This window comes from Herpailurus yagouaroundi, unplaced genomic scaffold (genome assembly GCF_014898765.1).
Source record: "Herpailurus yagouaroundi ecotype Mexico unplaced genomic scaffold, PumYag 77, whole genome shotgun sequence".
Taxonomy (NCBI): Eukaryota; Metazoa; Chordata; class Mammalia; order Carnivora; family Felidae; genus Herpailurus; species Herpailurus yagouaroundi.
This window is the reverse complement of record NW_024412388.1, coordinates 9,342,886-9,365,672: the sequence shown is the minus strand read 5'-3', so window position 1 is coordinate 9,365,672 and position 22,787 is coordinate 9,342,886. Positions and strand designations below refer to the sequence as shown.

Genomic DNA, 22,787 nt, shown 5'->3' with positions numbered 1-22,787 from the left:
TTATTTTTCCAGTTTCTCAGTTGAGGTGGTGCTAAGGAAAGTGCCATGAACATTCATGTGCTTGGCACTGGGGATGCCAATAAGTAAAAAATAGGGGACTCAGTGGGCAGTGAGGCGGGGGGAGATGGTTACAGCCTCGTGGCCTATCCAGGGCCAGAAAGTTCCCCTGCTGATCTCAGGGGAGACTCTCCTGGGGGCCCACCTCTAACCCTGACACGGGCTGGCTCTGGACTAGGAGGCGGGTCCCAAACTGCCCTGCTGGGTCTCTGTACCTCCTGTGCCTGCCCTGTGCCAGGAGAGCTGAGTCATGGAAAAAGTTAGTTCTCCAGGCTACAGCTCACCCCCCACTCCATCCAACCCACAAAGGCTCCTTTCACGGTTTTCTTTTTTTTTTTTTTTTTTTTGGTGGGTGGTGGAGGGGAGGCACTGTGGGGCCCTCTCCCTGGGCTGGGATGTGAAATTTCAAACTTTGCCCTGAAGTTAAATTCCTCACCCCCTGCCCCCAAGGAAACTAAGGGAGGAGGGGTACCAAGAGCAAAGGACAAGGGATGGGGGCGACAGGAAGGGGTCCTGCCCATGCATTTCTCACCAAAGCCAAGCCACAGGGACCCTCTGAGCCCACCTGCTGGACTGGACACCCCCCAGCCCAGTGCCCCTTCAACCTCATCCTTCTCAGGACCCGGGGGGGATGCTCTACAGAGGAGGTGACAACACCTCTACGGGGGAGCTGATGACAGAAGAAACCTGAGGCCCCCGGGGATGCCAGGCCCACAAAATCCACATCCTGAAGGTGATACAAGCAGAAAAAAGCTGTCTGCTTCCCGGCCATAAGCCAACCCCCAGCACCTTTTAGGATCGTCTGACTTGTTCCTTTTCATTCTGATTTCATCCCAAAGCTGACTGCTGGGAAAGAAAAGGGCACCATCCCATGTGGCCTTCCTAAGTCACTTGGATTTGCTGTGCCTGTTTCCTCCCGCGTCAAATGGGTGTGAGGACACCCACCTCTGCGGACCGGCTCCTTTCTTAAATGAGAGTATGTGTTGAGGGACCTGATACCCGGAAGGTCAACGTGAGTCCTCAACCTCCTGTCTGCCCACTGCCTGCCTTCCATCCCAAGGACACACCCAGGGGAAATGTAGGCAGAACCCAGTGGTCCCCCAGCTGGCCTGGCGTCGGAAGGGAGCAGGACACATGTGGGGGACCAGGGGATATAGGTGAACATGCCACGGTGTTTATGAATTGCCTAACATCTCTGTGCCTCAGTTTCCTCCTCCATAAAGCAGCAGGCATGTGGGGAGGTGGGGCTATGATCTTCGCAGGCCCTTTTAGGCTCGGGGTGTTGCCACTACGTAGGAGAAAGGTCTGGAAGAAAAAGGATAGCTGGGGAGTGAGCAGAAACATGGGAGGCCTTGGCTGGGGCAGCTTGGAGGTGCAGTGTCGCAGGCGGGCCACTAGGCGGTTCCGAGGATAAGGGATGGTAACAGGCGGGGTCCGGGGAGGGGGGTGGGGTTCCAGCTCCAGACTTTCCCAGGGGCTGATTGATTAACAGGCCCGCGGACACCAGGCGTGGCGGCGGCTGGAAAGGGCCGGTCTCTTCTCAGGTTGGGATTTCTTTTCCATTTTTACAGACCTCCAAGGTGGGAGGTGTCAGGCACTTCGACAGAGTCCTATCTTTAGCCCCAGTCTGGGAGTGGGAATGAGGGCGACGGCCGGCTCCTTCAGTCACACTTGTGGAGGGTCGAATGGAGACGGGAGGGAACGTCATCCTCCACCTCTGTCGCCCGCTTGTGCCCGAGTCGGGTGGGGTGGGAGGAGAAATCAGGTCCATGTTGGAATCCCTCCCTCCTGCAGTTTCTGGCCGGGTAACCAGGAAAACGGAGCTACTAATACCCCCGTTGCAAGGTCAATGGGAGGATTAAATGTCAGAATATAAACCCTCAGTGTAGGAGAATTTCTCCTCCAACCCCACTCATCCAAGCCTTTCCTGTTCTTCCAGTGGCTGTCCAGATGAGTTTCCCAACTCCCCGGGAAGGAGGACCCTCACCTGCACAACCTCTCCCCAGGACTAGAGGGTCTTTGTGGAATCCCCAGCCGCCACCTCCCCGAGTCAGCTTTTCTGAAAGCAGTTCTCTCACCGGATTCGCAGCAGAATTACCAGGTGGAACACAGGGATTCCAGTGCACCCAGCCCTGCTGAATCAGAACGTCTGGGGGTGAGGCCCAGCCTCCTCGCCTGAACACGCCTGGCGCTGGGGAACCACTGTCCCAGATTACAGGGTAGTTGCCCGGCTCATCCCCTCCCCTGCTGGCCTGGGACGGTCAGGGGCAGTGGGAGGCAAGTCCCATCAGCACTTTTAACTGGGGCTGCCTCTTCGTGACTCACCTCCCAGACTTCCCGCAGCAGACATCTCTAAATAGCAGGCTCCCACCCTCCGGCAGAGGAGGTATTCTCCCTGCGGGGGGGGGAGGGCAGGAGGTGACAAGGTGGGTGCCAGGCTAGGGCAGCCCAAGGAGACGCATAGACAGAAGACGCTGCCTGCGCAGCGCAGGGGGCACCGGTGTAGGACGTCTTGTTTGCAGGCTTTTGTTATTAAAGAAATTGCTGTCACTCAAGGTAATTCTACCCCAGATGAGCAATAAATATGCTCCCAGCTAATCTTACGGGGATTTTATTGGCACCTTGGGGGCAGAGGTTCCTTTACCCTGCTCACCTCCCCCCCCCACCCCCCTCCCTACGCCTCTCAAAACAAAACCCTGCTCCCCAGCTGTTTCCCCCCAGCAACAGGAAGGACTCGGGCCGACTAAGAAAGTGTACGCTAAGTGAAGACAGAAGGCGTCTGGGCAAAGGGCGGGAGTGGTTTCCTGGTCCTACCTGGAGGCAGGGGGTGACCAAAGAGCCCGAAATAACCCCTGGTCGACCTGGTTGGATCAAAGCGTGCGCGAGCTCCCCCGGGCCTGCCCCGCGCGCAGGACCCGGCACCTGGCCCGCGGGCGCCCCAGCTCGGGGAGCCCGCGTCCCCGACCGGGAGGAATGTCTCGAGGAGAGAGCCGGTCCGCAGGAGTCGGTTCCAGCGTGTTCGAGTTACTGCCGCGAGCCCTCAGGGACACCGCCGGCAAGTCCCGGCTTGCAGAGAGGGGAGCCTGCCCGGGAGAGCGCGAGTCGGAGCGAGCCCGGGGGCGCGCCCGCGCGCGCGCCCCGCACTGCGCGGGGGGAGGGGAGGCCGCGGCAGCCACTCAGAGGAACGGTAGTGGAGCCTCCGCACAACTTTAACTGTCAATCAGACTTAATGGGGTATTAAAAAATGGGGGGGAAAAAAGGGCAGCCCTCTCGCTCCGCGCCGCTGCTGCCCCGGGAGCGAATGAATAAGGCGGCGCTGACGAGGGCGTCCGATCCACACGCGCTCCGCACCCGGGCCCTCTCCAAGTTGGAAAGGACAAAAAGAAGGCAATAAATGCTAACAGGGGAGAGAAAGGGAGCCGGATCGAGCGGCAACTCCCGGCCTCTGCTGGGAGAGGGAGGGAGAGAGCCGGAGAGAGCGAGCGCGCGCCAGGGCGAGCCATGCACGTAAAGAAACTGACACCGGGACCCCCCACTTCTCCTGCACGTTGCTGGCAATCAGATCGCGTTTAAGCAATTTCCTGAGCCCAAGAATAGCAATGAGTCGGGAGACTTTCGCGGGCTGAAATTGGGAGCTGCAAGCACTCCCCCCCCACCACTTTTTTTTTTTTTTTTCTTGGAGAAGGGGGGGGGGGGGGGCTACAATTGGAAAGGGCCTTCTTTTTTTTTTTTTTTTTTTTTTTAAATCTTGCACTTTGAAACCGCGGGACTGTAGCAGGGTGCGTGCGTGTGGTTGGTGCCTTTTTTTTTTTCCCCTTGCCTAAACTCCTCTGTCAGCCTGTAAACATTACCTGAGAATTCCCCAGCCTAAACGGCTGCTGGGGCAAGAAACTTCTTGTTAGAACTTTCCACCTCCGGCTTCCCCTCCAGCCCTCTTACCGTCCCAACCTTCTCAGACGGTTTTTCTCCTCCCGAGGAGGATTTATCTTTTTTTTTTTTTTCCCTCTCTCTTTTTCTCTCTTTTTTTTGCTGGTTCTGGGGTTTTCTTTTTTTTCTCACCCGGTGCTTTGCTTTTGGGAAGAGGTGATTTCAACAGTGGCCAGGTGGGACGCCTCTCTCCCCCTTTCATTCGGTTTATTTATTATTGTTTGGGGTGTTTTCTTTTTTTAATTCCTGTTTTGCTCGGTCCGGGGAGTTTCGCCCCCCCTGCCTGTCTCCGCGGCGCGGAGGATGGTGTGGAAATGGCTGGGCGCGTTGGTGGTGTTCCCTCTGCAGATGATCTATCTGGTGGCCAAAGCAGCCGTCGGACTGGTGCTGCCCGCCAAGCTTCGGGACCTGTCGCGGGAGAACGTCCTCATCACCGGCGGCGGGAGAGGCATCGGACGCCAGCTCGCTCGCGAGTTCGCAGAACGCGGCGCCAGAAAGGTACCGGGGCACGGCGACTCCAGGGGGTGGGGGCCGAAGGTGCGGGGGACGCCCACCTGCTGCCGCAGCCGGAACCCGCGCCCAGAGGAGTCGCCGGCCACCCTACTTCTCGGCGCCACCCGCGAGTGCTGAGCTAGCCAGTTTCACCTTGTAAATTTTCCCGGGCACCAGACTGTCTTTTCTGGCAGGTCCGGAGCTGGTCCGCTCCTTTGGGATCGGCGGCCGGTTGGCCGTTCGCCGCCACCCCGAAACTTAGGAGACCCACCCATTTCCCACATTCCTCCCTCCCGAAGGAAGGTGTTGTGTTTTCCCCCCTCGCCTTCCCCTCGATGCCGCCACCCTGGTGAGTGCAGGGTGTGTGCGCTCCTGGGTAGAGCTGGGAGCCGCCTGCTAGCTGGCTTCGTATTTTCCTTGGCAACCCGCTTCCCAGCTCCAACCTGGGCGGCTGCAGCTCTGGAGGCACGAAGAGAGGGGATACTTGGTTTGGGTTTGAAAGGGGGGTGGGGAGCGGTCTTGGATGTCTAGCCAGGCCTGACATGCACTCCCACGCCCAGGTATTTGGAAATCTAGAAAGAGGGGGACAAGGGTAATGGCAGCTGATAAAGCGCCCTTGTTCTCACCTTCAACCGTGCCCCCTCCCCCCCCCCAGATGCAGCCCCAGAGGGGATCCCTCCCCAGTAAATGGGGAGGTGGCACTGTGGGGAGGGCCCTCCCCCTCCCCAGGGCTGTCTTTAGCTTTTTGGTGGTTACACCATCTCTTCCTCTGGTTTTCCCAGACCTGGTGCCCGAGAGTGGGGAGGGTGAGCCGGCTGTCACCCAACTCTGACCCAAGCTAGGCTGACTCACCCAGTGACTAGAGCAAAGGAGAGAGAGAGATTGGAGGCTGGCAGGCCAGACTGTCTCAAGCCGGCCCTGTGAGGAGGAAGAGCAAAATCAGGGAATTAGTTTGAAACTTCAACTGTTGAGAGCAAGGGGGGGGGGGGGGGGGGAAGGGCCGGCAAAGCCAGCTGATCTGACACGGAGCCACATACCTAGGGGATTAAGTAAATATGTACTGTAGAAAACCAAACCTGCATGTAATTCCAGGTTGCTTTTGTTTTGTTAAATACTGCCCTGAGATTTACAATTCCTCCGGGGTGGCTCAGACTGGGACTGAACTTTGGAGCCTGAACTATCAGCCAAAGCTGATGGCGATTAACTCTTCCCCTGCCGGGCCCGCGTGGGGGAGGGGAGGGCCGTGGTGGCCCAGCTAGCTGGAGTTGGCTGTCCCTGGCTCCTGCTTCTCCTTGGGTGGTTTGGACAGCTGCTTGACCTTGCAGTTGGAAGGATAGTTCGGAAGTGTTTTTAACCCTTGGACACACTGAAAAAGGAGAAGTAAGAGACTTGTACTCAGCAGTTTCATTGCCTTGGGGTGATGCCTCCTCGAAAGTCTCCCAAAGCTCTTTGTGGAGGGGTGGGGAGGGGCGGAGGGGGGGAATCAGGATGGCAGATGAAGGTGTCCTTGTGGAGATATGTGGGGTCTGGGACAGTCGCGTGTGATTGTCATTCCTTGGATGTCTGCATCCCGCAGAAACTTTCTTCAGAGTCTTCCAGCTGGCCCAAGTCCTGGTCTCTTTTACTGCTTTTGTAACTGGCTGCAGTAGGCTTACGAAGAACTCTTTTTGTCAATCTGGAGAAACTTGACTAGTGTAAACAACCCTAAATTAAAGAAGTATATGGCATGGGAGGGGGAGGCAGTGAAATAGAGTGGAGTGGCACCCCACAAGCTCATGCACTGGGAACCCTGTCCCACCTTACTTGGAATGGACATTCTCTTCCAGGGTATAAACTCAGGGCCAATTAGAAATATGTCTCAAATTGGTATCCCGTCACCAGAAACAGGATCCATGGGGGCCCGTGAAACTTCCAGGGCCGTTCATGCTTAGGTTTAGTCATCAGCCCGGTCAGGACGAACAAGAGTGCTCCCTATAACTAATAACTGTCTGACCAATTACTAGAGATGGTTTTTAACGAGCCCTCCACTTGCCGCCATGGTGGGGAATTTGGAATCTGCCTGGGTCCATCTGGGGCCGGGGAGAGGGCCTTGGGACAATGCTGAGCCCAGGAGTGTGTGCGCTGCCTCTGAGAGCCCTTCCAACCTGGATTTGGGTGGGATCGGATCTGGAGGGGGAAGGCCCCCAAAAGAGAAAGAAGGAAGAGCTTCTCCCAACAGTGGCATATCCAGAAGAGAAGTCCGTTTACCTTTGGGAAGGAGCAGCAACCCCCCTCCCCCCCCCTTTCTCATAATGATCTTTGGCAATATTTGTGGGCGGAAGTGTGCCTTAGGCTACAAAGGTGACCCAAACGAGGGTTTTTCTTAAAGGGACACGAAGGCTCCAGGAGTCAGAAGTTCCCTCACCTGGAAACATCTGTTCTTACCCATGGCATCCTGAGGTTAACCAAGGCAGGGCTGCCCATGGTCAGGGTCTCCGAGTGGGTTATTCCCACTATACTCCTTTTTTAAATTTTCTGTGCTCCCCCGGAATTCCTTCCATGAAAGCATTCACAGAGCTTGGGCGCATCCGGCTAGCTGGTCAGCTGGCACAGCCTCCCAAGTCTTTGACTTTGACAGGGTTTTAGCAGGGGGGCCCTGGGAGGAGGAGAACTGGACTGTTTGTTTGGAAGTGTTTGCAGTGGCTGTTCCAGCTAGATGAAAGCCCTGGGCTGTGATGGTGGGCCCAGGGAGGCAGGGGCAAAAAAATGCGGACCCGGTCCATCCGCGAAGGACGGCTAGAGCTGGGAGTCAGGGCCCCACCCCTTTCAATGAGGTACTGTGAGAACTGGCTTGGAGTTGTACTTGCTTGGCTGTTATTGAGTTTCCAGCCTGTGGGTTGATAGCCTTGTCCCTAAAGCAGCTAGCCAGGAAGTAGCCCTTTATGTGGCTTTGGGAATCCTATTCTTCCCATCCATTCAGCAGTCCCATATCCTTCCCATTCCCGGTGCTGGGCCAGGCCCCGGGCCCATCTGTGCCATGATGACCGTCTAGTTCACCGACCCTGCTTGAGGTGTCTGGCAGGTGTTTGGTATAGCTCTAAGCCTGGAGAGGGGGTGGGCCCAGCAAAGATGAATAAGACCCAGAGACAGTGGCAGGTGTTTAGAGTCAGGGCACAGATCATTCGTTTCTTCTGGCCACCATAACAGATTAGTAGGGCCCCGCTCCCTTTAAGGACTCTAAGGGAGATTCCTTCTTGCCTCTTCCAGCTCCTGTGGCTCCTGGCCTTCCTTGGCTTGTGGTGGGATCTGTCCAGTCTCTGCCTCCTCGTGTGGCCTTCCCCTCCGTCCCTGTCTCTACGTCCTCTCCTCTCTTTATAAGGATACCAGTCAATGTGTAATGAAGCCTCAGCCAGGAATGAATGAGCCTGAACTGATTACATGTCCAAAAACCTCATTTCCAAATGAGGTCACATTCGGAGGTTCCAGGGTGCCCATTCATGGGTGGGGGGCGGAGGGGACACTACACAGTGGGAGCCCGGTGGAACTGTTAAGCTATAACAGAGGCTCACAGAAGGGCTTCGGGAAGGAGGCAGCATTTGAGTCAAGAGTTCCAACCTGAAGGGATGTGACAAGGTCACTCCGGGTGCAAGATAGCACCCGATCAAGGACTATGCACCCCATTGGAACTGGGGAAAGGAGGCCGGAGGCAAAGAAAGACAATACTGTGGATTGGGATAGGGAGCTGGGGAGGTAGGTGGGGAGTCGTATCTCAGACTCTGAGTCAGGCCAGTACAAATAAAAACAGGAAAGAGGAAGAAGAGTGGAGAGGGGTCCCGACAGGCCTTCCTGTGGGACCCAGAGTCACCAGAACAAAATAGCTAGTAAACAAAATAGTAGTAAACAATGATGGATGGGACGCCCGGGTGGCTCAGTGGGTTAAGCGTCCAACTTTGGCTACGGTCGTGATCTCCCCGGTTCGTGAGTTCAGGCCCCACGTTGGGCTCCGCACTCCCACTTGGGAGTCTCTCTCTCCCTCTCTGTCTCTGCCCCTCCCGAACTTGCACACTTGTTCTCTCTCTCTCTCTCTCTCTCTCTCTCTCAAGTAAATTAACTTTAAACAATGATGGGTGATGAAGGTCAGTGGCCCTTCCCCCCTCCAACCTCACCTTGAATGCAGACTTTGCCAGAAGTTTCTGGGAAAAGGATCAGGCTCCCATTTGTTGTGTCTTGGAGCAAAAAGGTAGGGCACCTGTCCTACCTGTGGCATTTGGGAAAAGCCATTCAATAGCATCAGGTCCTTGGGTTTCAAACAATGGGCCTTACAATTTGGGCTGTGTCATGAATGGGCAAACACCTCCCTCTTACGGCCTCACCCACTTCCCCTGCGGAACAAGACCTCACAACTGGATCCATGCCAGCTGTGGCCTGGCTTACCTGGGCTGGGAGGCCAGAGACTGGGTTCTAGACCCAGCTCTGCTGCAACCCTGGGAAAGGAACTACCTTCTCTGGGCTGCAGCTGACAGGCACACCTATAAAATGAGAGAGGACACAATGACCCCTGAGATCCTGGCATGCCTTGAAAGTCTCGTTTTATGGATCAGCCTCCCAGGGAAACAACAGGTTGCTAATAAGCTCCCTGAGTTGGGAGGAAGAGACCTCTTCAGAACCCATTTGTCCTCCTCACTGCTGATCTCAGTCTTTCTTGCTACTCATCAGATCCCACTGACTGAAAAAAGAAGCAGCTCAGATTTGGGAAATGTGCCGACAGTGGATGGGAGGCTCACTCCCACTCCTCAACTATCTCAACAGCCTCCAGGGAGCTGTCTGCCATGGGTTTATTTCAACTCTTACAGATGTTAATGTTATTTTTTAAGTTTTTTAATTTATTTTGAGAGAGAAAGAGAGAGAGAACCAGCAGGGGAGGGGCAGAAGGAGGGGGGGTAGGAGGGACAGAGGATCCGAAGTGGGCTCTGTGCTGACAGCAGAAAGCCCAATGCAGGGTTCCATCTCACAAACTGTGAGATCGTGACCTGAGCTGAAGTTGGATGCTTTACTAACTGAGCCACCCAGGCGCCCTGGAAATTTTAATATTTTCAACCTGTATTTTTCAAGGGATCCAGGGGCCCAAATTTCCCAACTAGCATGTCAAAGGAGAGCTTTCACCTTTTTTCTTTTCGAATTTTTTTAAATATTCATTTATTTTTGAAAGAGAGAGACAAAGAGCATGAGCGGGGGAGGGGCAGAGAGAGAGGGAGACATAGAATCTGAAGCAGGCTCCAGGCTCTGAGCTGGCAGCACAGAGCCCGGTGCGGGGCTTGAACCCACGAACCGGGAGATCATGACCTGAGCTGAAGTCAGACGCTTAACTGACCGAGCCAACACAGGCGCCCCTAGAACTTTCAGCTTTTATCCTAAAGTCACCAGATTGTCTATTTGGGCTTTAGAGAATGCTCACTAGGTCTAGCGATGCTGAGCCTCGGTCAAGAATCTCACATCCAGTCTACCTAGCCTATCCACTAATCCTTGCTTCGAGTCCAGGCTCTTATGAGCTTCAAGCTTCTCAGAGCCATGGCTGTGATCCCTGCACAGAGCCCTCTGGGATCTTCATCATTATGGTTACTTTCCCTGCTCCATTTCCAACTTCATCACTGAGCTGTGACCTCAGCCATATTTTTTTTTAATGTGTTTATTTATTTTTGAGACAGAGAGAGACAGAGCATGAGCAGGGGAAGGGCAGAGTGAGAGAGAGAGACACAGAATCCGAAGCAGGCTCCAGGCTCTGAGCTGTCAGCACAGAGCCTGACGCAGGGCTCGAACTCATGGAGTGTGAGATCATGACCTGAGCTGAAGTCGGACGCTCAATCGACTGAGCCACCCAGGCGCCCCTGACCTCAGCCATATTTATGAGAAGGTAGCCCTTGGCTGTCCTTTCTACCTGGGAAAGCTATCTGATTGTCACAGCCACTGCAACTTGTCCCGGAAGGACCTTGTCCCAACCTGCCACTGCCATCAAAATCCAACAGAGTCCTGGGCATCGGTGCCGGAAGGATTCCAGACCCAACGTATTCTCCTCATTTATCCTTGTGCAAAAGCACCACCCCACCTGGAATGTTCTAAGAGGCTCTCCTTATGGCTGCCTTCAAAAGACACAATCTAAAAATACACTAAGTATATAAGATATTTGAAAGGAAACATTTGAAACGTATTATTCAGATGAACCATGAAGGTCAGGAAAAGTTAAATCCAAATGAGAAGGAGAGAAGGGACTCTGCTTAGATGCTGGCTTCCTCAAATGCCCATGCGACTACTGTGGGACCAGTGCGGGAGGCGTTAGCGCTCCAAAACTGAGTGCTCTGGATTCTTAAAAAGAGAGGGCCAAATACCAGAACAGGTTAGCAAATGAATGGTGGGCGGGAACCCATTCATTCATTCATCCATTCCCTTAGTCATTCACTCAACAGACCTATGCACCTTCGGTGTGCCAGGTATCAGAGGCACTGGGGATATGGTAACGGTAAGGAGCAAAGCAGACAGAAATATCCGCCATGTAAACAGCCCACAGTTTAGTGAAGGAAACAGAGAGATAATAAACAAGAGACATAAAATAGAGAGCACAGTAGGCCGTAATGGAAACACAGGGCAACACAAATGAGGCAAAGCAGACCAAGAGGACATGGTGGGAGAGGAGAGAATGGCATTCCCGGCAGTGCAGGGGTGGGGAGGAGGGGGGCGGTTAGGGCAGGGGCTTGTGGGGAGCAACATTCTCTAGAAGTGGCTTTGGCTTTGACGCTGAGTGAAGCTGCGAGCAGTTGGAGGGTTTGGGGCACAGAAATGACAGATCTAACCTGAGTCTTAGCAGGATCTCGGGGCTGTCAGAAGCCAAGACAAGGGAGGTGTTATCAGGCCAGGGGCAGGGAGCTGTTCGGAGGCCACTGTGCATTTCTGCAGCCCAACCCCCCACCCCCCACCCCCCACGGCCAGAACATGGCACCAGACCTGCGCCGCCCTCTTCTGAGAGCCTCTTTCTCAGGGCGGGACCTCAGCTTTGCATGTGGGACTGGGAAGATGTTGGCTGTGTCCTCCCGATGTCTCTAGAGTCGGATGGAAGCAAACGGGCTGAAAGGGGATCTAAGTGGGCCGGAGCACCCCTAAGTGGAGTGGGTGGGAGTCATCGGGGACCCGGGCCTCAGAGTCTTCTGGGGAGACCTGCTGTCGGCCAGGTCCCGATCTCTTCTCGCTGATACCTCCGGCAAAGAATGCCAGCCAGCTGGAGGGTGGCATGGCTCTGGGTAATTGTGACCGTGGCAGACCGTGTCGCTTGATTCAGCGAGCAGAGGAACCGCACAAACAAGGTTCTCTCCCAGTGGCACTCAGGGTCTGGCATGATGACTGTCCCCAGACTGACAAAGCCCCTGATGCTTTGGAAAGATGAGCCCGCTCCGGCAAGATGGCTTGGATGGTCATAAGGATGAACCGCCCCCCCCCCCCCCACTAAAATGAAAACAAAAGCAGATGTTCTGGTGCCCAGGGTGAAGGAGACGCTTTTCCGTTCCACTTTGTCGAAGCACTTCTGGAGCACTGTGGTCAGGATTGGTCAACACTTTGAGAGGGTCCTTGAGCAGTTGGAGAGTGTCCAGGAAGTGGGCTCAGGATGACAGGGACTTAGGCTGGATGGCAAATCCGTGACTCCTTTAGGGGCTGGAGACGGAATCAGCAGCCTTACGATTCGCAGAGGCAAGGGGCCTGGGCCAGGTAGGGCGAAGGGCCGCGCCAGGCTGCAGGGGCGGGGGGTGGGGGGTGCTCCAGGATGTGCACTGGGGTCCCGCACCAGGACCGCCGTCCTGCCCTTTGGAGCCAAGCGGGCTGCTCTGGGAGAGCGTGTGCTGTGGACGCCTACCACAGGGAGGGAAAGGCTCTGGGCGGCCACCCGGGGCCCCTCCACCCCTCAGGCTCTGAATCATGGTTACTACGGTGAGGACAGTGACCCAGGCAGGGTCAGGGGCCAGGAAGGGGAGAGGATACCAGCATCGATCAACCAACACTTGGAAGAGGAACTCTTCTCGACGTGACCTCACCGGTGTCCTTCAGGGGTCGTGTCATTCCTTTGCTTGGGTGTTTCAGGGTGCTGGAGAGAGGAGAAGGGAAGGTGCGGGACAGGCCCCTGTCACATCCTTCACTCTGACCTTCAGTCATGACTCAGACCCTGCGGCCCCCAAACTGGATGCTGAGGGCTTCCTTGGGCTCCTAGTACTCTGCACGACCGCGTGCTATATGCAGCTGTAAGTTGAGTAGAGTACGGACGTGACAGGTGCTTTCTCACATTCTCTGTCTCGCCCACGTCCCGAGGTGGGTGTGATCGGCGGCCCCCTTCTAAGATCCAGGTGAGGTGAATTGTCCAGGATGCTTGGCCGAAGGCAGACTCTGAACTCAGGATTCCCAGCTTCCAAACTGGGCCCTTGGCCACGAGGACAGATCATCTCAGCCTGGCCCCGCCTACCCCAGTCAGGGTTACAGAAGGGTCAGGAGACAAGCTGTTAAATAATGGGGCCTCGTGCACAGAGGGTTCTGGACAGAGGGTTGATAAGCTGTACCAGAGTCAACAGGACGCAGTCAACAGGATGGGCCAGGATGCAGTTCCGTTCCCCTTTACTCAAAACACTTTTAAGCACTAAGTATTTGCATACAATGAATGGGATACTTGCCAAAGGATTAAGGTAGTCCTTGGTTATCAGGGTTTGCTTTAAACAACTGAAAAGCAGGAAAACAACACAGTTTGTGCTTCAAATCTACTTCATTTGGACTTAATCTGACAAGCAGTGTAACCCCTCCAATATGCCAGGAGCCAGCTTTGCGGGAACAGTGAGTGCAAACAACTTCCAGCTAACCCTGAGCCCCCGCCCCCAGCTCGATCCTCTGAAGGGACCAAGAGCTTTGATAGTACAGAGAAGGGAGCAATCACTGCACATTAAGGGAAATCTTAGAAGACTTCTTGGAGGAGGTGGCAATGTAGGGAGTTGTAGTAAGTCTTCATCTTTGGCTGATTGTAGAACCCTGGGATCTCGTGGTTTGTGGGTTCGAGCCCCACATCAGGCTCTGTGCTGACAGCTCAGAGCCTGGAGCCTGCTTCAGATTCTATGTCTCCCCCTCTCTCTGCCCCTCCCCCACTCTCTCTCTCTCTCTCTCTCTCTCTCCCTCTCTCTCAAAAATAAGTAAACATTAAAAAAAATTTTTTTTAATAAATAAACCCTGTTCTAAGAATACACGATACACATTTTTTTTTTTGAGAGCATGAATATGCACACACCGGGGAGTGGCAGAGAGAGAGGGAGAGAGAGACTCCCAAGCAGGTTCCATGCTGTCAGCACAGAGCCCAGCATAGGGCACCATCTCACAAACCACAAGATCATGACCTGAGCCGAAATCAAGAGTCAGACGCTTAACAGACTGAGCCACCCAGATGCCCCAGGAGAGGGAGACTCTTAAGCAGGCTGCACGCCCAGGGCGGAGCCCGTCTCAGGGCTCGATGTCACAACCGTGAGATCATGACCTGAGCCCAAGTCAAGAGTCGAACACTACGGACTGAGCCACCCAGGCGCCCCACAAGACACATTTTTAAATGTTTATTTATTTGTCTTTGAGAGAGAGAGAGAGAGCAGGGGAGGGGCAGAAAGAGAGGGAGAACCCCAAGCAGTCTCCACACTGTCGTCACAGAGCCCAATGCAGGATTCGATCTCACAAACCATGAGATCAAGAGTAGGGGGACGCTTAGCCGACTGAGCCACCCGGGTGCCCTGCAATACACATTTTTATGCTTTCAAGTGGTCCTTGGATGCCCCCGATGCCTATCCCATCCACCAGGTTAGGAAGCTTGGCACCACGCCTAAGTCCTTCAGGCTTGGATTCCGGTGCAGGATTTGAGCTCATACCACAGGCAGGGGACCCCCTGGTGTCCTGGGACCCAGAAGCCAGAGCCAAGCCCAAGGGGACAGCAGATTTGTGGCCTGGTGGTGCTTAATGCCAACAACAGTCAGTTCAGCACCGGCCACCTGGCCCCAGCCTTTCTGACTCTGTTGGCCATTCCCCTTGCTTTGGTGAATGAAACCTTGAAATCCCTTTTTAGGGGCCTTCCAGGGAAGGTGCCAAAAAAGCGTTTTGATCATGAACAGTGTGACCATTTTGTCCGCATTTGAAATATCCCTCCTGGGAGGTGTTTATAGATAATTGTCTCCTATCTATATGTCCCACTTCTACAGACATCTGGCCCATCTAGGCCCTCACATCCCCCGATACCATTTGAGGTTCTAGGAGCCAGTTTTCAAACTGGGTTCCAGAGCGTCCGAGGGGCTCCAGGAAGGTGGGACCACATGGGAGGTGGGAAAAATAGGGTTCTGAGGGGCCCCCACCACCACTTAACTAGATTGGCTTCACTTCTGTTTAATACCTTCGAATTCCATGTGAAATTTTTGTGTGCATTTTGAAAGAATGCGATTACTTTCAAGAGAAGAAAAAAACCACAGCTTAAAAATAGCTGTTCTAGGAAATGCTCAGGGTACACGCCTCTCCCCAGTTGATCCTTGGATGTGCCAAGCATCATCACACTGGGTCCTCAATCTTTGGCTCTTTCCTGCAAGGCGTAGAAGCATGTGGACTGATGGGTCCTCCTGTGAGCTTGTTCCTTGGCCCTACAGGAGAGGGACCCCCACCCCCCTCGACTCCAGGCATGTGGAACCCCGCGTCCTGCTCACTCCTCAGCCAGGGCCTCTCCGCCACCCCTAGGGAGTCCGTGAACTAGAAGCCTTCATTTCTCAACCAGGATTGAAGGGGCCTCCCAAGTCCAGCATCCAGCCCTGAAGGACTGGGATTTGACCACCCCAGCCCCAGAGCCAAGGGCTGATCCATGGGTCTCTTGAGGGCTAGAGGCCAGCCCCCTGGCCACAGCACTCATGCAGTTCCTAATCCCATAAAGAGCCACCTGCGGTGTGACCTTAGACAAGTAACTTTATCTTTCTGGGCTTCCGTTCCCCTGTCTGAAAAATGAAGGTGTGGAGATTGAGTGAAATAACATATGTAAACCTCCTAGTTCATCATTTGCAAGAAAGGATGGTTCCTTCTAGTCAGGGGTAGGAGGGGGGACGGGGGGGGCAGTGTGGGGGAGAGGGGGAAGGCAATGGGGGAGGGGTGAGGCAGTTGGGGAGCAGGAGTGGTAGAAAGGGGGCCAGCTGGGGGGGAGGGGGGGACAGTGTAAGGGCAGGGGGACAGTGGACACACCCCAACCATGATTCTGCACCTTTTGTTTACTGAACCAGGTCGTCTATCTAGCGCGGGAGGTGGGGAGGTGGGGGAGGGGGAGGGGCAAAAGGCAAAGAACATGCTGGCTGAACTTGACCTGGTTCTGAGGTTCCCCAGGAAGGGGGTTATCCCACCCATGCCACAGAAACCCTCGAGCAATTTTAGCTAGAAGACAGTGGGAGGGAATCAGTCTTCCCACAGAGAGAGGGCTCAGAGCCTGGTGTCTTACCACCCACTGAGGCCTCCATCCCTGTTAAGATGGCCGGTAATGACTGTCCCTGTCCTCGTGGGTGCAGGCCTTTCTGTGGGTGAAGAGCAGAGGGAGGCTGGCCAAGGGCCCGGCCTCTGCTCTGCTCTGCGCCGGGCTGCCCACTCCCCTGAAAACCACCCAGCTTCCCCTCTGTGGGTTTTCATTAGTCATTTTCATCTCAGCATCCAAGTAGCTCAGTTGGTCAGGGTTGGGCTGTGGTGAGGCCAAAGTCACAGGTTACCATGGCAACTCGGGGCGCTCTGTGGCTGCTCGTTGCCATGTGTCTGATGCAAAAGACTGTAAGGTCCTCGGGGAGCAGGAGACAAGTCTCCTCACTCACCAAGCGTCCTAGGCACTTGGCACAGTATCGGGCACACAGTAGGCACTCGATAAATGTTCGCTGCCTGAGCAAATACGTGATCGACCCATCCTGGCTAGTTTAGAGCCTGTGTTCACTGAGTGCCTACTGGGCCTGGGCCCGGGGGCTGGTTCTGAGCACTTTCCATGTAAGTCATTTACTCCCCACAGTGAGGCCTAGCGTTGGTGCCGTTCCAATCCTCTCTCTACTGGCCGCGACTCTGGGGGTCAGTAACTTGAGATCTCACATCTAGTAAGTGACCAAGCAGGATTTAAACCCAAGGTGTCCTCTTGAGCTGGTGATTCTGGTACCTCCTCATTAATCATTCTATGGAACAGAACGGGTCATGTTGACAGCCCCCCAGCAGACTCCGTGCGGCCGATGACTTTAACAGCCAGGGAGTCTAAATGCATCAAACAACATTAGCTACAGTTCTCCTGATGGTGGGTCTGGAGGTATCCTTCAGACTGGTTTGTCGACCTCTGTGACCAGAAGGTCCAAGGATGGGACTACCTCTGGGCATGGCTTCAGGGGCTCAAACACTGGTGTCAGGATTCAGTCTCTCCTTGGGCAGGCCTCCTGCTCACGTGTGCCCCTCGCTGCCTTAAATACCCCAGCTCCCAGTCCACAGGATGGAGTGGTGTCTTCTGCTCAGCAGTTCCAGAAGGATCCAGGACTTGAGTCTCCCTGTCTGTGACTGGGTTGAGCCTGAAGCAGTCGCCAGTGATGGGTTACAGGCCTGTCCCTGAGTCAGGGGTGGACCAGCCCCAGCCAAGTCACAGTGGTTGAGAGTGGGGAGGTGGGCTTCCGTGGGGGTCTGTGGGAGTGCTGTTACCAGGAGCAAGGGTATTAGGAGCAGGCGTTTAGTCCTCCTTGTAGAAGGACCAATCCAGGTTTTAGTCATCTCAAGCAGAAACTTCCAGGAGATCCAGGCCCACCTGTTAGCCAGTCTAGTCTAGTCTCCCAAGTCTGGTCCTGCAGACATTATCAGGTCATTTACTGACACTTAGGGGCTAAAAGGACAAAGTGGTCCTTTTAGGCTTGAGCTGAAACCTCCTCGCCCTCGGGGAGTTTGTATCTCAAAGAGGCAAAATGAGCAGCCAGTCAAGGTGGCCTCGCAGGTTGTCAACACTTTCTTCGTGACCTTTTCTAGAAGACTGAAGGCCACTATGATAGGAGAGTAAAGGAAGTCCCTTTGCGGGGTCACTGTTCCTCGTGGTGGTTTCCTGAGTGTGAGAAGCCCAGTTCTCCCTCCTTTCTGGCCACAGGCAGGTGAGCAGAAGGGAGCCCATATTGGGTCCTTCCAGGGTGGGAAGAAGGGTCTCTGGGGAACTTCTAGAACTCCCAGGACCAGGGTCCTTTTAGAGCCCAGCCAGCCAGCACAGCATGCTCCGACCCTCTCGGGCCCCACAGCAGGTTATCCTGGGCAGCTGGGGCCAGCGTGACCACAAAGGGCAGGGCGACCTTACGGCAGGCTAGCAGTCCTGCCAGACACCCCCACGTGACATCAGGCCACCCTTGACTCCCGCGCCTCACGTCCTCACCTCTCACTTGGCACAGAAGGGCTCCCGCCTCACCTCTCCAGGCCACTTCCCTGTGAGCATGCAGCAGAGTGCAGGGGAATGGGTGGGGGTCCTCCAGCCCGGAGCACAGGGGCCACCCTGCACCCCTCTGAGGGCTCACGCCTCCTTGGCGGGCGGCTCCACTGTCCTGGTTTTGGGGCCACCTCTTGGGCCTCTGTGTCGGGCCCCGTTCCAGGAGCCAGTAGAGAACAGTGGTTCAGATTTTGAGCTCGGAAACCTCAAGCCAAAGTTCTTCCAGTTACTTTGCTGAGTGACCCCGGGCAAGCCTCTAGACCTCTCTGAGCCTCGGTTTCCTCATCTCTAGAGGGAGGACTCAATGAGATAACGTGTAGAAGTCCTGAGCACAAAACAGGCCTTCAGTATGTGTTGGCCCCGGGGGTGCGGCCGAGGATCGTGTTTGACTATTCACTCCTACCCGTCTCGTACCCCCTCTACAAAAGCACTTATGACCGGTTTGTTTGAAGCCGGGGAGGGTAGGTTAGATGGGGAGGGGCTGCTGTGCCACCGACAGCCCACACACTTTGGGGCAGACAGACTCGAGTTTCAATCCCAGCTCCTCGGGCCGGAGACCTTGGCCAAGTTCCTCAACCTCTCTGCAGGAGCTTCCGGTGGCTGTGCTAACACACGGCCACGCGCTCAGTGGCTTAAAACAGCATACACTTAGGCTCTTAGAGTTCTGGAGGTCGGAAGCCCGGCACAGGTCTCCCCGGGCTAAAGTCAAGGTGTCGGGGCTTCATTCCTTCTGCAGGCTCTAGGGGATCACCTATTTCCCTGCGCTCACCGCTTTTAGAGGCACCTGTGTCCCTTGGCTGGTGGCCCCTTCCTCTGTCTCCGAAGCCAGCGGCTGCCATGCTTCCTCACAGCTTCCTCTTACTCCCTCCTTCTGGCCCCACTTGTCAACTTGTAAGGCCCCCTTGCGATTATACAGGGCCCACCTGGGTAATCCAGGATAATCTTTCTATTTTAAAGTCAGTTGATTAGCAAATTTAATTCCATCTGCAACCCTAATCCCCCTTTCCCTTGCAAGGTAACACCTTCACAAATTCTGGGGATTAGGGCCCGGTGTCCTGGGGAAGCTTTCTCATCTGCAAAGTGATAGTGCTAATCCCAGCCTCCCAGGGCCTTTGGGAGGATTCCAGCAGATGGTCCAGCATGCTGGGCAGGGGCTCAGAAAATGCTGGTTGGATCTGCCCTGAGCACCTGCTGAATACAAAGCTCTGTTTCAGGTGCCATCCAGAGTCACCAAGGATGGAAGACAGAGCGGCTGGTATTGTGATGAGGGCAGTAGGACATCCCCAGGGAAGGTTTGTCCTTGGAGAGCAGCATGGAAAAACAGGGACTTTTACTGACCCTGTGCTGGGGGAGCAGCTGCTCCTGGGTCAAACCAGAAGGCTTCCTATTGGGGGCGGATGTGATAGGAGGGGAGGGCACACAGGGGACTCTCCTAGGTCACAGGGCCCAGGTGGACATTACACAGAAAACAACACAAGGCCGCCTGGGTGGCTCAGTCGGTTACGCCTCCAACTCCTGGTTTGGGCTCAGGTCATGATCTCAGCGTGTGACTTCGAGCCCCACATCGGGCTCCGTACTGGCAGCACAGAGCCTGCTTGGGATTCTCTCTCTCCTCCTCTTTCTGCCCCTCCCCTGCTCTCTCTGTCTCTCTCAAAATAAATAACAACTTTTAAAAAATAATCTAAAAAAAAGAAAAAAACACAAGGTTCTGGGTTCCAGCCTCAGTCTAGCTGGGAAAATGGACCAGTGGCCCTCAGTAACCTATATGGTGTGATGGGTGCCTGATGAGCAAACCACGATGGGAGTCAGCTATGGGCACAGCGTAGGGCTTCCAACCAGTCTCTGACTTTGCTGTCAATGCAGCTCTTCCTGTGCACTAGGTGACTTACAGGGACCATCTGAGAGGTAGGAACTGTTCCTGTCCTCATTTTTTAAATGAGCAGAATAAGGCTCAGAGACGTTAAATATTTGCCTAACATCACACAGCACGAATAGTCGTGGGATTTGAAGCCAGGCAGTCTGGCTTCTGCAGAAGGAAGGCTGGCAGTGGCTCGGCCTGGGGTCTAAGGCGAGACATCAAGGAGGAGGTGGAGGCCACGGAAAGAAAACATCCCAGGCCAAGGGGAAGTGCGTGTCTGGAAAATGGGAGAGGAGGTTGGGCCGGCTGGAACTGAAGTGTGAGTAGCGTGATGGGAGATGGTAAATGGCGACACCTCACAGTACTTGGTGGCCACAGACTGGATTGAAAGAGTGCTAGGGAGCCAAAGAGGAGCTTCTACAGGGTGTGGGACCAGACCAGGTTCCTGGAAGGTGAGGGAAGCCTGGTTTTCCAGCAGAATTTTCCTCTTTCTGCAGGGCTGGTGCTGAAGGGAATCCCCTTATGGCCCAGCATCCAGGCCAGGCAAGAACCGTGAAGATTTGCTCCCAGCATCCTTTCGCCTTTGCTGAGCAGGCCGATTCCCACTGCAGAACGTCCCACTGCTTCCCCAAATCCCCCAGCCCTCCAGGCCCAGATCCCCAGCCTGATAGCATGACGCCAGCCAGCCGCGAGGGTCAACTCCATGGCGTTTGACCTTCCTCCTGCAGAGATCAGACCGATTCCTAATTAATGGACTGTAGGCTAGATAGTTACCTTGGCACAGCTTGCAAGTAATTTAAAGCTTGTCCTCAGGAGGCCGGGCCATAAATAATGCTTAATTAGCCGGAGGTCTTCCTGGGACACACCAGCTGTGTGTTATTGGGCACACCAGCTCAGGGACCCCCGGATGCCTGGTTGGGATAGGAAGGGGATGCTGAAAGAATCACCCCTCCCCCAGTGAAAAATCAGTCTTGTCTTTCCCAAAACAACAGCTATAGTCTCACCTCCACCAGCAAAAGTGTTACCAGGGTTGGGGTCCCAGCTCAGCTACTCCTGGCCAGGCCCTTGACATTTCTAGGACCTCGGTGCCCCATCTATAAGATGGCCCAATAGCTCAGGTCCATGGCCCCTTGAGGACTTGCTTAAATGTATAGATCAAATCAAGAGGAGGGTGGGGAAAAAGGACTTTGGAGACTTTGGATTTAGGAACTGAGGCTAGGGGATGATAGACCTCACTGAAGCACCTTAGACAAGCTCTTGAATAAGTCCTAGAGCACTAGGGACCACTGTGACACGATTGTTTTCACCGCTAAATCTAATACGCTTCTGTACTGACTGCTTTTGGTTTTTTTGCATGTGTAGAGTGGGTGTGTAGGCAACTGTGAACCAGCTAGCTGTCGTCAGCCGTCTGTTGGGATGTGCTGTCCATTCTGCATCGTGCAGTGGGTCTGTTGGGGCCATGTTTCCCGCTGTCCAGGGCAGGAGGGGAAGGCACGTGACCTGGCATTCCGTGCCCCTGGGTATGGCTCTAGAGCCCGGTCCATGTAAAGGCCCCGCCCGGCTCCCTCGTGCGAGGCCTGTGGGCCATACTTCATCCGTCCCGAGATCCCCTTCAAGACACATTATCACCTGTTTCACAGGAGAGGCAAAATGATTTCATTCGTTCGCTCACATGCTCAGCAGGCACCTGACGACCATGCCACGTGCTGGGAATTCATCCCGAGAGCCTATGCTAGAAAGTGTGTGTTGGGGGGGGGGGGGGGCAAGAAATAACTTAAAATTTCAGATAGCGGCAAAATGCCGTAAAGACAATAAAACAGGGTGCTGGGAGGGAGAGAGATTTAAATATTAACTTCGGTGACAGGGAAGCTGGAATTGGCTCTGGTGTTAGATGGTGCCTCGTTGCATTCCTGGGGTGCTTTTTAAAGATCTGTAGTCATTTCTTCCTTACCCCCCCAGTCGCCACAAGGACTTGAATTAGTGGGGTCCAAAGAGGGGAGTCTGTGGCGGCTCCTTGGGCCCAGGGGACCATTTGCCCATATGTCCCCAAAGCCCTGGCCACTCACAGGAAATCCAGAAGGCAAGTTTGGTAGGTGGCTGAGGAGAGAGGGCCTGCTTGGGTTCCTTTCCGTGTCTCCAGGTTCTGCATCAGACCCCGGATCTGAAGGCTTCTAGCCAGCCCCAGGAGCCTGGTGAGGCTTTCGTGCACTTTTGACCTTCCCACAGCGGCACAGGGAGGCCAGTTTTGATTCTTCCCACTTCCCCGGGGGGGGTGGGGGGGGGGAAGACGGTAATGCCCAGAGATGCCAAGTGACTCATCCAAAAGTCACACAGCAAATCAACTCCAGAGCACAGTGCTGGCCTGCCGGCCCCAGCCAGGCTGCCTGCCATTCCCAAGGGCAGTTCAGACACCTGGGCCGCCAAGGGTGTGCGGCCCAGGGCCGTTCTGGGAGCCGCCTGGAACAAACGGTGGTCCCCTGCCTGGTGGAGGCGGGCAGCCGGCGGGACACGCTGGCATCTGCTCACACCTGGAGGAAGGGCCCCCAGCACCCCAGCACTTCTGCTTCCGTGAAGAGGGATGAGCTTCCCAGAAAGCCGAGCTCAAAGGCAGGCACTTCCCCAGTCTGTTGGGCAGAAAGCCCAGAGCTGACCCCAGAGGCTCAGCCCTCGGTTTTGAAAACCCCCTCCCGCCCCGAGAGGCAGGGGATGGGGTCCCCAGCGGAGAGGCTGACCCCAGATGGGTGGACGCCGCCAGCCCCCGGGGACGCTCCGGAGGAGGGAGGCCGCGCTCCAGCTGGGCCCGTGCCTGCCAGGGGGGCGGCGGAGGGTTCACGCTGCGGCCAGCAGACTGGCTGCGTGTTGCAATGTCTGGTGGCGTTTGCAGCATCCTGTCCGTGTGTGCAGCTGGGGTAACCTCAGGCCGGCGTGGAGGAGCGTGTGTGGCGCGCAGGCCTCGCGGCCTGGAGGCTGCTGGCACCTTGC

General features: G+C 55.2%; 1 protein-coding gene and 1 long non-coding RNA gene across 6 annotated transcripts in view; one reads left to right on the top strand and one right to left on the bottom strand.

Annotated features, from left to right (window-relative positions):
* The first annotated feature begins 2,110 nt into the window (after window positions 1–2,110).
* The window catches only part of DHRS3 (dehydrogenase/reductase 3), a 40,914-nt gene continuing 20,237 nt past the window's right edge, over window positions 2,111–22,787 (top strand). Inside the window, exons 1-2 of one of the 4 annotated variants that reach the window (XM_040461741.1) lie at window positions 2,111–2,212; window positions 4,333–4,482. In XM_040461741.1, the coding sequence (XP_040317675.1) occupies window positions 4,333–4,482 (150 nt within the window). In that variant the 5' untranslated portion in view covers window positions 2,111–2,212. Of the gene's footprint in view, window positions 2,213–2,484; window positions 2,614–3,855; window positions 4,483–22,787 lie in introns of those variants that run through there. The other 3 variants (XM_040461756.1, XM_040461748.1, XM_040461731.1) reach the window with 3 other exon arrangements.
* On the bottom strand, window positions 4,099–5,908 carry LOC121021428 (uncharacterized). Of its 2 annotated transcripts, XR_005786539.1 has the most exons (3): window positions 5,514–5,908; window positions 5,329–5,394; window positions 4,099–4,392 (listed from the first exon to the last, which is right to left on the bottom strand). It is a non-coding gene; the product is annotated as an uncharacterized LOC121021428 (long non-coding RNA). The 2 variants fall into 2 exon arrangements; XR_005786536.1 differs by lacking the exon at window positions 5,514–5,908 and having other exon boundaries at window positions 5,329–5,457.